The sequence below is a fragment of the Akebia trifoliata genome, chromosome 1 (genome assembly GCF_017979445.1).
Source record: "Akebia trifoliata isolate Shusen 1 chromosome 1, ASM1797944v1, whole genome shotgun sequence".
NCBI lineage: Eukaryota > Viridiplantae > Streptophyta > Magnoliopsida > Ranunculales > Lardizabalaceae > Akebia > Akebia trifoliata.
The window spans coordinates 36,129,484-36,145,374 of NC_141375.1; the positions used below are offsets into that span (position 1 = coordinate 36,129,484).

The following is a 15,891-nucleotide window of genomic DNA, read 5'->3' on the forward strand; positions in this document are numbered from 1 at the left end:
AAATCAGATTCATCCAATACAAGTGTAATTGTTGGATCAAATTTGGATACCAATCTATAGCGATCGATTAACAAACTGATCCATTAAGGATCTTATCATCTGATTCATATTGGATTTGATCAAATCAAACTTGATGTTGATACACATTCAATCCAAAAATATAATTTTTAAAAAAAACAAAGTTGTTTTACTCTTTGGAAGAAGAACCCACTCCTTTGTCTTTCCCTTAATAGTTCAATAACTGTGGGGTCAGATTTTTTAGGTTTTCAGGAAGGTAAAACAACTAAACGCACACCACTGTGATTAGAAACCCTATATAGTAGTCATTGTATGTCATATTTTAAGTTAAGGGGTATAGTTATATTATAATGGTGTGGTAATATCAGAGAATTTTAAAATTATTAATGTCATTGTTGTGCACTTGTCATGCATTTGGATTACTTCTATTTTTTTTTTTTAATAGGCCAATGTTATCTTTCTATTTGGACTTGCTAGGCGATACGTAATCCGAGATTGATTCGAGTTCTTCCATTGGAGCAAATTTGCTCTTTATTTTTATTTATTAAAAAGGGGTAGAAAATAAAATTAATTGATATTATCTTCTTTTGTTGCACATTTAAATGGGCCCAAAAATCTCATCGAATTAGAAACACATCTTGCTAGACCATTATAAAAAGATATAAACATCTCTTGCTTACCCTATTGAATACTCAATCACTCATCCCAACAGCACATCTACGACCATTTCCTACCAACTTTGATTCATTTCTCTTAGTGTCTTATCAAGAATGAGACACAAGAAAACACATGATTTCAACCGTGTAAATATGAAATCCAATGGTCAGGAATTACATGAATCTAGATAACATAAATCATATGGTGGATTTTATGTTTACACGGTTAGATTATAATTTACAACTTGATGTTGAATTTTATGTTTATATATATATATATATTTTACAACTCGAAGCTAACCATGAAAGATTATAAAAAAGAATGATTAGAAGTCACCAATCAAGTTGAATGTTTATGGATGGGTCCATCAAAAGATTCATTTATGAGGTGAAGGATCCAAAATAGTATTCCATAAGACACTAGACATCGAACATTTTGTTTTTTTTATATCTAGGTGCATAGCAAAATTCTTGACTCTGATGACATGTCTCTCTGTGCAAGAAGATGGGCCAGGCAATATGAATATTTCCCACATAAAATGAATATAAACTAGATTATTTAACCATCACCAACTTCTTTGATAAAAAGGTGGTCCAAGAGATGGCCAACTAAATATTAAAATTCTGAATGATTGAGATTAATGTGTTCGTGCCAATGATCGATACCACCAAACTCCATGATAACCGATGCAACTCTTTATTTCTATTATTTTAATTTTTCTACCGTACCTTACGACGTTATGTGAGGATTCCACTAGCTGGAATTCTCTTTTATCTATTTGTCCCTCTGAAAGCAGACATGTCTTCAAGGCCATGTTTCCACATAATGCCAAATACAAACCTTATGTTCTCAATTTAAAATAATACCAATCCATGGTCGACCAAAAATGTTCCAATATTACTGAAAAATGCATGTTGGTCCAAAGTTACTGGATTTCCTTATCCTATATCTGTACGAAATGATGTAGTTTATGTCCCACTTTTCATTCACACAACAAACTACATATCAATAGATCTGCAAGTTCAATTCTACAACAAACTACATACCAATAGATCTGCAAATTCAATCATTGGGGTTCACCAAACATATGGACCAACCAAGATGTGAAAACTTATTTGCTTGAAAATTTTGATTTCATCTCCTTTGTCTCATTACATTGAGAAGCTACCAAAGACGTCCTTCTCTTATATCATCTTTTCCTTAAAAGCCTTTCAACCTTCAAATAAATGTTAATTTCTCACTAGGTGTAAGAGTTGTCATCACCCTTTTTTTTTTACCAACCAGGGTTGGGCTCGATGGTAAGACTGGGTGTGCTCCCCAGGCCTTGTCTTTGAATCCCCTGCCCACCACCTTGTGTGGCACTTAAATGGGTTTGGGTTCATCCCCTTAAAACTCCTATGGGATTTGTCATGTGGGGCCCCCAAGGGAGATTAGTCTGTCACTTTTACATGAGAGTGTAGACGGGTTACTCCCTCAGTTTAAAAAAAAAAAAGAAAAAAAGAAAGAGTTGTCATCACTTAATATTCTTTTTTCATCATTCATTTAATGAAGCATCTCTTTGAAAATGAATACCGAGGGTTACAATTTGATTAAAGTATCTGATAGGTCAATGTGGCCTTTTGATGTAATATATATATATATATATATTTGATGAATAATGCTGAAGTGACCTCACGATTGGACCTCACATCGCACAGCCTGATGTGAAAGTGTATGAAAACCATAGATAATTTCCTCGAGATACAAGTGAAAAAGCATATATGGTTCCTATCCACTTTCACATCAAGATGTGCAATATGAGGTCCAATCTTGAGGTCACTCCAGCACGAGTCTTTTTTTATATATACATTTATTTTTTATTCTCAGCTTGTTATATCAAATCTACATGTCACCAAAGATTAGAAATTATCCCAAAAAGTAAGAATTGGAACAGAGTTGTTCCATCAGAGAATATAGACTTTAGCTCCGGGGTTGATCCCAAATTAATTTCGTGATAACATTATAAAAGAAAAAGTTGTACATGGTGAATCAAACAGAGACATCCAAGTCACGTTAAGTAAGACAGTGGTACTCAAATTTTACAAATACAGTGATGATCTACTGACACAAGTTCCTGTGACTCCAGAGAGTGCTCTAGAATTATTGAATCTTCAATGACGGAACAGACTGAGTGAGCTCAGAGTTACCGAACCATCAATCAAACACGGACTTCTTCCCATGAAAAATTATTTTGAGTGGTCCAGTCCGTCAGAAGTATCTTATTTACAAGCACCTTAGAACCATTTTGGGACTGAAGGTGGGCAGTCAGCCTGTGAATTAGAATTTATCCTTTGTATGGCATTTCCTGTTGATGCAAGAATGAATGGAGGGGTAAGGGTAAGAAGAACCAAGCATTGGTCATAGGAAATGAAACATAGAAGAAAAGCATTGTTAATGATGCGAATAGTCAAATCTACTTTATGCTGATTGTGAATCTTGATTATCCTAGTAAGTTTTGGGTATCTAACAAGATAGTGAGGAAACTTTCATTGAAGTAAGATCCCAACCAACTTTTTTTCACAGAAGCAGAATTTTTTTGGTCCAAATAGGAAATAAACAAATGAATTCTGGGATACAAAAACAAATAAGGGAACTGTTTATCTTACAGGGGGATAGCTTGGCATGTACATAACTTGCCTGGGATGGCCTAGAATCATCTGCTGCCCATACTGCAATTTAGATGGATATAAGTGTGGTCACTTTCAGAATTTAAGGGATATTTCAACCTTGACATGTATTAGTAAATTTCCAAATGTGTGAAGGGCATACCAGAGGTCCATTTGGATGGAAATATGCCTGTGGTGATTGGATTGGAGCAGCATGTGTATTGTAAGTAACAGGCTGGTGGGGACCAACATATGAGGGTCCAAACTGCAGAAATCATGGAATATAGCTATTAATCGGAATATAAAATAGAACTAAAAATAGATACCATTCACAATGAGTATCTTAATAATAATCATTACAGTAATAATAGGAATAAAACCCTTTTTTTTTTTTTGCTAGGCACGCAAGGTGGTTAATTGTCAACGTGAAAGTGGGTTCAATACTGGGGTTTGAACCTAGGTCGAGGGATCAACCCTCCACATGCCTTTACCAACTTAGCTAAGTTGGCACCTTCATAATAGCAATAAAACTGATTAAATTGAGCTAGGGTAAATCTATACTAATTTTCTACTCCTGTACATGGGGGTGGGGCCAGATAGAAATCATGTCAGACAATCCAACCAAATGGTGAATTGTCCCCTAATATGTTCATCAAAATAAATCATCTAAGTTCCATTAGAAACCATATAAAAATTCCACCTAAAGCAACAATTTACTTGGTGGTCCAGATTTTTAAACTTCAAATCATCATTATTCTCAGATGTTATGATTTGATGAACATATTAAGAATGGGGCTGTTTTGGGAAATGATTTACCATTTGTGAGATTTTCATTATGAATATGAGATCAGAGGATAGTACATGCCATTGTGAGGTTTGAAATAAGTCACTCAAGAGAGATGAATAATGATAGTATGAACACAGACGAAATTAGAACTTTTTTTATCTAAAAATTTGAACCTAAAAATGGGAATTTTAAAAAAATAATAATATAGAAATACAAATATAATACTAAGAGCTCACCCCAATGCCCACTGGTAGGCCATGCATATGTGGGACAGCAGATACATTAGAGGGGAGATAATAAGAACCATCAGATACTGGGGAAGGAGGCCTCAAAGGTGTTTGAGATGGAGTGAAACTCTTTGCATTGGGATTGAACTTAAATTCCTGGATCAAAATTTCATAGAAACAAAGTAGGACAAAACGTATTAGTCACACATCAATGAGACAGCTGGAGCTAGCACGAGAACATTATATAATATGATAGAATAAGTATTACCTTAGCGTAAGGATTCAATGTTGATTTTTCTGAAGATAAAGAACCAATGGATGAGCATGGTGACAAACCAGGACAACTAGAAGCTGAGGCACCACCATTACAATCTGAAATGGATGATGTAGAACTGCCAAGTTGTCTGCAAGGTTTGATAGGTTGGATTGCCTCATCTGCTTTCCCAGATCCTGCACCATCTGATGATTCACCTAAAGAATTGAGGTGATCTTGATCCTTGGAGGAAACATAAGATGATGGCGAGTATGCTGTGGCACTGGGAGATAATCCCTCTTTGTTGGAGAGAGCTTTCTTCATGAGATGTCGTGACTCTATATCTACATCAAGTGAGAGCATTTTCCCACAGAAAATCACATTGATACATATCATTATCATCAAATGAATCTATACCGAACTAGAAAAAAAAAATTCCAATCTCTCTCCATATAATAACCCATCAAAAGTCCATAAAACACAAACATATATGGCCTGAAGCATGGAACAAATAAAGAAATAGTTCCTGCTCACCCTCAATTTTTGATGTTTGAGCCTCCTCACTGACCTGCATTCAGAAAGATAAGGAATTTGTGTTCAAAAGATATCATAAGAATCCAAGCTTAGATTAATCAAATAATAAGTAAATTTGCGACAATAACAACTCCAAAATAATAATGAAAATCTCACTCACTGTTTTTCTTTCTGTAAACTCCTTTGTACAATTCTTCCCCCTGTGCTGTTCTGTGAATGGGTTTTCATTCATCCTAAAATTTCAAAATGTCAAATTTAGGGTTTCTTTTGAAAAATTATTTAATAATTTTTCTTCATGAAAGCAAAACTTATAAACAACCAGCACTCCATTTCAAAACTTAGTCTTGAATAAAATGAAATAAAGTACAATCAACTAAAAATTAAAACAAAAGGAGCATATCTAGAAACCTGTTCTCTCTGACCAATTGTATAGCATGATCATTAGAACCAGAGTTGTAGGGATCTGTTCCGGAATTTAGTTTAGAAAATTGTGTTTCATCCTGCAAAGCACAAACAAAAAGAACATGGAATATTATCTATATGGGCAGGCAGGCACGCATGAATGCATGCATGCGACTTTGTTTGTCATTTTAGTGCTTGACGCATTACAATATAAATATGATTGCAGGTTTATCGCAAGTTCGCAATCAACAATAGACCATGCACACATGAAATTCACTAGGAACAATTTAACATTCCAACACAAACCATAATCTATGCAGTTAAGAGTGTAATATTTAGATAGACTTTATGATAATACGCATTTCTGCAACCAATATATTAAAGAATTCATAGAAAGAACATGATGGTCAAGGGACTACCATTAATGAAGAGCTTGAGGATCCAAAGGTTTCAGTATTATGAGAATCCAACAATATGTCCTCATTTTCTTCGTATCCACCATCATCAAGGCCCCTAAATACCGATGAGTATCTGGTCTCCTCGTCAATATCAAACTCTTCATGAAAGTGAAGGCCTCGTTCCTATAAATCAAGTCATGTCAGATACCATTAGAAAATAAATCAAACAAAAGCTTGACAAAGAAGATAAAAACACAAACGCTAAGGAATAACACCTCAGATAAATGAAGATCTTGAGTTTCCTCGCCTTCAATTTCTCTTGCTATTCTTGATGCTTCCCTTTCCCGTTCCCTCATTTGAGGACCCCTCTCAAGTTTTGTCGTATAGAGTTCCTCATTAAAGGTGCTTTTTACTCCAAATAATGCTTCATTAGTTTCAAACTGATCCCATTTCCTAAAAAATAATATGTACAGGTCTCAGTCAAATATAAGATGGAGTGACAGAAAAACTAAACAAAAAAGGTGTGGAACCACAGACATTTTTAAATTTGAGATTACTTAAAACTAAGAAGTAAAAGGAGTGAAGATTTATTAAACTGAAAATTATTAACCGTTCTTGGCGCACTTATTACCCAACGCTGATGGTGTTCATTAATTTGGACCACACATAAAAATACATGTAACCCACTATAAAGAAGCCAAAACATAAAATCAAACTTGTAGGTCTAATTCTGTCAAATAAAAAGGTAAGATTCATTAGGTATATTTCACACATAAAATAGGTGAGAAACTTAACAATTATAAAAGATACAGCAGCCTTGATCACAAGCAAGGGATTCGTTCAGTTATCCCAGGGAGTCGGGGATTATTCTCAGAGATTATCAATAGGTGTCGAGTACCATTAATTTACCATATACTGGCATTTTCACATATTTTCAAACATTAACATGTTTGCTTTAATCAGCCAAAGGTTGGGCGGACAGTTCATAACCTAATTACCCGTGCCTTAAGCAAAATTGATAGTTTCAAAGCGTTCTAGTAAGAACGACAAAGAACACTTTCCGACCACTATATCATTTAAAAATAGCTTGACGGATCCTATTCCTCCATTCCACTCGGTCCAAAGCCAACTCTTTTGTTTTTGAAAGTGAGTTCATATCTACTTTCGCCGATCTCAATCCATGTTCTTTTGGGTCTTCCTCTCACTCTTCAACTTGGATATTCTTCTAATTGGGGCTGTAATCAGCCTTTGTTGAACATGCCCACACCATCTCAGTCAAATTTTATTTTTAATTTTTTTAGTTTATCGCCATTGGAGCTACTCCTACATTTTCCAAATGCATTCATTCATAATTTATGTTTCCTAGTCTTTCCACTCATCCATCTCAACATCCTCACCTTTGCCATGCTCAATTTATTAATTTGATGCTTCTTGGCCATCCAAGATTGCTCCTTAAAGCATAGCTGGTCTTACTACCATCTTATAAAATTTTCCTTTTAATTTGATTGGTACACGTCTATCACATAACAGTCCAAAAGTATACCTCCACTTTAATATTTAGCTTTAATTCTATGGACATCTTCCTCAATCACTCCATATGTACGTATAGTAGACCCAAGATAACCAAAGTTTGCTCCATGTAAAATCTTCAATTACAGTAATCAGTCGGCCTCAAAAAAGATTCAAACAGGAGCTAAGCATACTTCAGAAAGCTTCTCAGGAAAAATCATGTCTCCATGCATTATATACTCTCCACTCATTAAACACACCAAAGAAAAATGTGAGGATTAATTGCTCCAACATCTTTCAGATACTTCTAGGTAATCCAAGAGTAAAACTTTAGTAGAATCATTCTAAAGGTATGACCAACATGTAAAATATGATGTGAGTGGAAAGTGCTATCTCAGTGAGGTGACAAAGTCTGTGTGGTAATACCACAGACCTCGGATCAAAACCCCACCTTCACACTTACACCACACACAAAATTCAATAAGAAAATGAATATCAAAAATAAAGAAAACAGCCTTGATAAAAAAGCTATTCTAGCTAGGTAAGAAAAATGAGAAGTATAGAATACAAAAATTAACAACCGTTTATATGAGGTCCAACAGGGATGCAGAAAAGATTACTATGAGACCACAAGAAATGTCTGGTAATGAACCTAATCAAATCCCAAAAAGTTGATATGGCAAACCTATTCTTGGTGCCATCAAAAACGTTCTCCAATTCAGGACACTGGGGATCATCACCATCGGGAGTCCAACGTCCCAATTCTCTCTCCACCTCTGCAAAATGGGACAGCGATATGTAGGAGTCTATCATAATATCCTGACGTGTATCATGGTGAACACTATTTGTCAACTCATCCCCAGTCACAGACACACCCTGGCCCAATTAAAAAACATAATGAGAGCACTAATGATCAAATCTCAAATAAAATCACCAAATGCCTCAGATACTTTCATTTAAATTTAGATATAAAATGCACCAGAACCTTTGCAATAACTTGCACAAGTTCTTTAGAAGGTATGATTAAAGTCCTTGAAGGAGGCTTGCTAACAGTACTAGAAACAAGCTTTTGTCCTCTAATGGTACCATCCTTGGTTAACCGAGCCATTTTCAAAATAATTCCTGCAGTTAACAAGGAACGTAATATTCAGAACACAAACGGTTGATATATAGGAGAACTTTCATTGCACTTACAAAAAAGGAAGGCGTAGAGTTGTCAATGGATCATGTGAAGATCAGGTCGAACTAGGTAGGGTTGGTTCAGAAACAATTAACAGGATTGGGACCATAGCTGATTCAATGGCTTATTGGATCACACCCTTTATGCGAATGGGGCCCATATCAGATCTCCATTTTTTTTCCTAATCCATTCAGAACAGTCAAGTGGGGTCTAGACTTGATCCAAACCACTAAACATAATGCATATAAAACAAATGATATTTATAAAATATAATACTCGCTCATATACTATCGGATCAGGTCATTATTGGATTGGGGAGCCTATCTGATATCTTATTGGAGAGGATCCCCCACTGGGTCCCTATTCCTAACAACATGTTCCAAACCAGGTATTATTGGATAACAGCAAAGAACGATTAATTGACAAACCTTGAAAGTTGAGAACAAACAAATTCATAAATCCTTAGAATTCAAATGCAAAATCATGATCCATGAAAAAATTCATTCAAACGAAGTGACACATACCAAAATCTTTTTCAGCATTCATTGCATGAAATATTCCAGAGAACATAGATCCATTTTTCACTTGAACTTCCACATAATGTCCAATAAGACATGTTGTCATATATATTAGCCGATCACTTGACGGACTTGCATCTCCGACTTTGCCACTATTCAGTGCACCTGAACCAAGGAGCCTTTAGAAGGAACAAGCTAATAAAATAACAAATTCAGACAAGCAACTTTTACCTGCATTCCTATAACTGCCAAGGCTCGACTTCCCAGACTGCAACTTACTGTCCAGCCGAGTCCCCATCTCCCTTTCAACTTTTCTATGGCCAAATCAATTAGAAGAAGGCCTGGGTTGTACAACTTGTTGAGTACTCATTCTCGACAGTAACTTCTAACCCAAATGAGGACCAGTTCAAATAATTATGGCACTCCTGGTCTACAAATATAATTCAGATGCAATATCAATCACAAGAAAATAAAAGGTGGAAAACCTGATAATGTTCTGACATGATAATGCAACACTACCCTCAATAGTGAGAAAAGAAGCATGCTGATAAACGCTAATTTCCATAAACAAAAGGCTACACGCTTTTCACAAGGGGTTGGCCTAGTGGCAAGCCAAGCCTTGATAGGCTCCTCAGGAAGGGTAGGTCAAGTGTTTGAAACCCCACGAAACAATGAATTCCTTGGGGCCACCCTCTAAGGTCCGGTTGACCGTCATTGCATGTAGGACATTCCGAGGGGGTGGTGTGTGTGACTGTGGGATTAGTCTCACCCAAAGGGTGGGGATACCCACGATAAGCAATATATATATATATATATATAATGAAGAGAAAATGCAAAGGGGCAAAAATAATGCTTGATAAGGGTTACACAGATTTCACAAGGACCTCAGAGAAGAGGAAAAATCCTAAAATTTAGCAAGAAGTGATTCAACCTCACCAATAATATGAGGAGAATGTCATAAAAGAAAATTAAAAGGAAAAAAAAAAAATCCAACACCTACACCCAATCAAAACAGAGCCAAAAGCATGCTTATGAACCTTCCATGAAATTCCATTGCTTGCTAAACCATCCTTCTGAGATCCCAAATGCACCCCTCACGTCAGGGCTTACAGTTCCATCCTAGGTTTTGAACTTCAGATGCAGCTCATAGCCTCAACGTGTTGCTCAAGTGAGCTTTCTCTCTAGATCTCTCTATTTATCCGTGGAGAATAAGAGAAAATAGGGATTAAGGAAGGAAAACGGCCTTAGGGAAGAACCACATCAACGAAGTGAATTATGACCAACTGTTTTTAGCACAAGAACAATGGCAAGGAGGCGCATGGCGTCCTAGACTTCTATATTTACCTGAATACTTCACAATGAATCATGTACCCATGTTGATTAATTAAATTTTAGGACTAAATAACTTGTAGTTGGTTTATATACATAACATGAACATCATCTAGTATAGCAATGTCCAAATCAGGTGTTCAATCAAAAGGGGAGTTTTCCTTTTTCAATAATTTAGAATGCAATCTAACATCTTCACAAATGCTTATAACATACTATGTGCCAGGAAGGCCTGCTCATCACTCAAGGAATCATATAATATCACCAAGTTAGTTTGCCAAGTGTCAAAAAAAAAAAAAAATGCTACCTTTTTTATTTAAATTGCAGGCAGAAGCTTCTCCAAAGTCGAACCAATCTATCTGCAATCATAAAGAAAAATTAATAGATTTCTTTTAGTTAAATATCGTAAAAAAGGTGAGTTTAGATTGTCATTTGGGGCAAAGGGGAGAAAAGGCTGTTTTTTTAAGCATAAAAACTCTTGAAATATACTATTTTGGTGCAAAAATGGCAATCGAAATGTTCCTTCAATTCCTTTCGATGAAATAATTAAAATTATAGACATTCAGGTAGCGCAAATCCCTCGCAGACTTGCTTATATCAGTATGCAGCATAGAAACCCAATATACAAATAATAAAAAAATTGCACCAATTAACCCAAAGAGTGTAAAATCAGATTCAAAAACTCCGAAAAGTAATCGGACCAGTGAAACCAATAAAGTCGAAGCTGGTTTAAGCTTGACTATTACTGTACAGCAAGAACAACTAGCACCAATGCAGATCAAACCAAAAATAAAAACTCCATAAAAAAATAGGTGTCAGAAGCTAGAGACCAAAAAAGATTAATAAATAAATAATTAAGAGAAAAATGGGAGAACAAATCAAATAAATTATGCAGAAAAGCGATGCCTCAAATAGATCCTTACCAATCAACTTCGACAACTCTATTTTCTCTTCTTCTCCACGGATAAATAGAGAAATCGAGAGAGAAAGATCACTAGCCTACGGTTTTTAAGGATTCCAAGAACAAAATTATATAAAACAAAGCAAGGAAGACGAATCACAAAGTTCCTCTGAGAATTGAGGAGAGTAGGATCGATTAGGGGCTCGAAACAATTAAAATAGGGATTAGGGATGGGAGGGGGTTAGGGCATATACTACGATAAGAAGGGGGGCCAAAATGAATGACACCGAGAGTTGAATCAGCGATGTCGGAATTTAGGTGCTTGGAGGAAAGAAAGCGACTGAAAGGAAATTTCGAAAATTCAAAGGGTGATGGATGTGAGAGAAGTTAATAAATTGGAAAAATTAGATATTAATATAAGATTTTCCTTCATAATAAATTTAGAGAGATACTATTGCCACACTAACTTTTACTAATGCCACGCCAATTCCTTTACTAATTGCACACAGTTGGTGTGGCGTTAGTAAAAGTTGGTGTCTCTAAATTTATGCTCTGTAAATTCAGGGCCACATGATAATAATCTTAGTAACGTATGAACCACCAATCTATATTGATTGATTCATATTGCACCCTAAAACATGATCAGATGTCAGCATAATCACAAAATTCGTAAAATTCTCCCAAAAAATTTATTAACTAATTAAACCCGATTTATCGATTAATTGTAGAATGTTGGAACATTTCTACCCTTCACCCTAAAAATAATAATTCTTTATCAATATTCAAATCACGAAAACAAAATAGGATTTTAATGGAGGTTGAAGATTATGAGTTTGGGTAAAAAAAACATTGGATTATTTCCTGACTTTTTTAGAAAAAACTTTTCCCATTTTTTTTCCAAATTAACTAACTTGAAACTTAGACGAATAATTACCAAATCTGAACCTTTTTGTATATTATGGATACCCTTTGGTGTAAAACATAAAATTTTATGAGTTCAAAGAAAAAAATTAAAAATACTTTTTGATTGTTTGATTTAAATTGAGAATTTAATAGCTTTATAGTTTCAAAATCTTACATTTGTTAAGAAAAATCAAACCTGACTTTGACCATGAATTGTAGAGGACTAAGTTGTTATTTGGACAACATGACAGTCTGCGTGGCCCAAATAAAGAGTCTGCCAGCCCAAGCTATACATTATACTTTGTTGATCCATGCAACCTTATAATGCTGTCCATGGACAAGTCAAATAAATTGATTGGACTGGTACTAGTAGGTGGCACATGCATTTGCACCAATGCTTTGCTTGGTTGGGATGAGCAAGGATGCTTTGCTTCTGGACTAATATATGGGCTCCAGCAGCCCATGATGCTAAACAATGGGACTGTCAAAGAATTGGATTTGATGAGAAAACCAATCCCAATCCAATAACTTTGGATTTGGAACAATGAGTTACGATCCAATAAAGATTCAACTGGATAACCTAACAGTTCCAATATACCTAATCCAAATAGGACCTCGATCTTAATGAATAGTTGAAAGCATGAAAATTATATTATATATATGAGTCGGACTCCGGTGACTCATGAGAAAACACATGATCTCCGTGCAAACATAAAATCCAAAAATCAGAAATTATATGTATGCAAATAACACAAATCTTGAGGATACTTATTTCAAGGACAAATCTCAATCTTTGGATCTTATGTTTACATTGTTGGGATTGTGTGTTTTTTCCATGAGTCATTTTTCACGTGTTAACGGGTCCCAACCTTTTTGAAATGCACAAAGTTCATCTATATTGTGTACACCAAATTGGATTTGATTCAAAACTAATGATTAACTTACTCACTAAAACATATACGGTGAACGCGGTTGACATGGCATGTGCACATACCCACGTATCTTTTAGCACGTCAGTTTACGGTGACTCTATGATTCAATCTGGACCTGATCGAATTGTTATCAGATTGAATTTGAATTGGGTCAAGTTCTTATTGGATTGATTTTGAATCCTATTTTGTATGACAAATTGGATTTGATCCAATTCGATTCGGATCGATCAAATTGTTATCAGATTGGATATAGATCCAATAGAAATTCAATCCAATTCTTATTGGGTTGGGTTCTAATCCGATCCAAATTACATTGGTCCTGGATGGATCCAGATCCATTGTCTCCCCTAATAAATTTTTTGAACAATGGCTGGACATCTGAAAACACTATTAACAACCATAGTTAATGCCCATTCCAATCCAACATGGACCGTACACACAAGAAATGGATCTCCCTATCCCAGGGAAGTGGGCCTACAACCATCAATGAGATACATGCGATACACGTGATAAGTCACGCGCGCGACCACCCCCACTCCTCCTCGAGATGGAACAATTAAAGGTGATTCGATCGTTGTCAGAAAAAAAAAAAAAAAAGGACTTGTGTGCACTATGATTACGACGTTCACACCCTCATCGGGATCACCAAAGGAATCTTTTTTTCCTCTTTGCCTCTTTCCGTTTCAAACCATTCTAAACCTTCTTTAATAAAAGCTGTCTGGACACTTAAAGTTTTCTTCTTCTTTTTTTTTCCATTCAAACTAGCTCCAGTAATGACTTAGTATTGTGGATTGTAAATCTGATATATATATATAATCGACTTTGTTTTCACTTGGTATTTTTATGAAGCTTGCTTTACTAGACGGTTATTATCCTATATAAGATATTACAGTATCCCTTCCCATCTAGAATCGAGAAGACCATCGTACATAGGTATGTATAGATAGAACAATTTGAGAGACAGTTGGATTGTTAAAGCTGAAAACTTTAATAATGACGTTGATGCTGGGGAAGAGGAGAAGGAGTGAACCCGCACGTGTCTGGACATGTCTGCGACAAGTGTGGACAAGGAGGGATTCACATGCCACTGTAGGGTTGCTGTTGTAGACGTTGATTACTGGGCCCAAGGCCCACTCTTAAGGATAAATGAATCGGATCTATGAGGAATCAGATGGGTTATAATCAATTTTAACCCAAAACTAATTTGACAATCTTAGGCTCAAGCTCTTATCGGATCTTAATATTAGGTTTCAAATTCAATCGAATGAGATCCGTCACTTGTACCACCAATATGGTTTTAAAAAGTGACCCTACATCGCTTAATTATATTATGTCAGTCATCATCAAAACTTAACTGTAGATAAAAGATGAAAATCTCCTTTTGTGGACTGGAAATATATGGGCCCTACCGCACGTGGGATGGAGAATATTATATGAAAATCCGAGTGATGTAACAATTGCTTAAGTTGACTCCTCTTGTTTCCTTGCTTTATACACATGTGAACATGAGTGCAAATGGTCCTACTGAATTGCGCTTGTGCTTGTGTGGTGGGGTGGTTTAACCGGCCCGGACTAACGGCTGTAAAATGATTGGGCTTGTTTTACTTTCACCTATCGTGCCTAAGTTAGATAAGTCCAAGTCCAATACTAATGGGCTTGGATCATTTTGGAGTTGATTTTCAGATTTATAAAAAACTAAATTAAGGCTTTAGTCAAAATCATTGGCAGTCGTTTAATATTTCCAATTTTTTTTTTTTTTAATTCAAAAATAAAGTAATCTTATTATTTTTAGTTACTTTTTACATAAAAAAAAAATACTAACAAACCAGCGGACCCAATTGAAACCCCTGGGATAGTACTACAATGGGACAGTAGCAAAAGTGGTATGGATAAGAATTTCGGGTTAGCTGGAGTGGCGTATCGGATTGCTAGATCCCCTAGCATGGTTGGTGAGAAACATGCCTCTCTAATTAGAGATTATGTGTACTTATCTAACTACCGACATTTCACATTATATTATATAAGTTTATAACTAATGTCTTGTTTGCTTTTTGAAGATCAATAGAATTATATTAAATGGCCAACAAAAGGTGGTCCATTGATCCTAAAACTACTATTAAGAGGTGTTGGATAGATGACGTGTCCGACGTTGATTGGATGTTTGATGGAGTGTGTTATAAGATCTTAGCAGAGGGCGTGTTATAAAGGTGGGCCCATTAGAGTAAATAAGGGGCCCATGTTTGAATGAAGATTGATAAGAATTATGGAGGGTATTTGGACGCATGCTTCCAATTCTATTGGGGGCCGATGGTGATGAAGGTACTTTATATTACTTTCTACTTGGTGTATTAAATGGAAACATAATTTGGTAATTTTAAATTGAAGTGAGAGGATAGTTCTCTGTAGCTACACTCCAGAGCACTTCTCAGTCGTAGAGTGTTGGGAGCTGAGATTGCGTTGGAGATGCTCTAAATACGCTTTTAAAGAAAAGAAGAAGAAGACTGATCGAGAAAGAGAAAAAAAAAAGAAAAAAAGATAATTTCTTTTTTTCCTAATATTTCATAAATGACACAGCTCTCAGCCATTTTTAGGCCCAGAGATTGTTTGTTACTCCTTATTCATTGACAACTAGTAAGCACCGACAGGACAATTTCAAGTGGTGGGCAATCCATTCAATTATGACCGTTCGATAGGATAA

The 15,891-nt window shown here is 35.7% G+C and overlaps 1 protein-coding gene across 1 annotated transcript; it reads right to left on the bottom strand.

Annotated features, from left to right (window-relative positions):
• Positions 1–2,646: 2,646 nt before the first annotated feature.
• Positions 2,647–11,727, bottom strand: LOC147412212 (polyadenylate-binding protein-interacting protein 4-like). The gene is made up of 16 exons (XM_086457695.1): positions 11,381–11,727; positions 10,765–10,816; positions 9,360–9,558; positions 9,135–9,293; positions 8,416–8,552; positions 8,116–8,306; positions 6,197–6,374; positions 5,943–6,104; positions 5,530–5,621; positions 5,282–5,354; positions 5,122–5,155; positions 4,603–4,931; positions 4,344–4,490; positions 3,484–3,585; positions 3,321–3,383; positions 2,647–3,019 (listed from the first exon to the last, which is right to left on the bottom strand). The coding sequence occupies exons 3-16, from the start codon at positions 9,424–9,426 to the stop codon at positions 2,999–3,001; spliced, it is 1,755 nt and encodes a 584-aa protein (XP_086313821.1). The 5' UTR covers positions 9,427–9,558; positions 10,765–10,816; positions 11,381–11,727; the 3' UTR covers positions 2,647–2,998.
• Between the last annotated feature and the right edge of the window lie 4,164 nt (positions 11,728–15,891).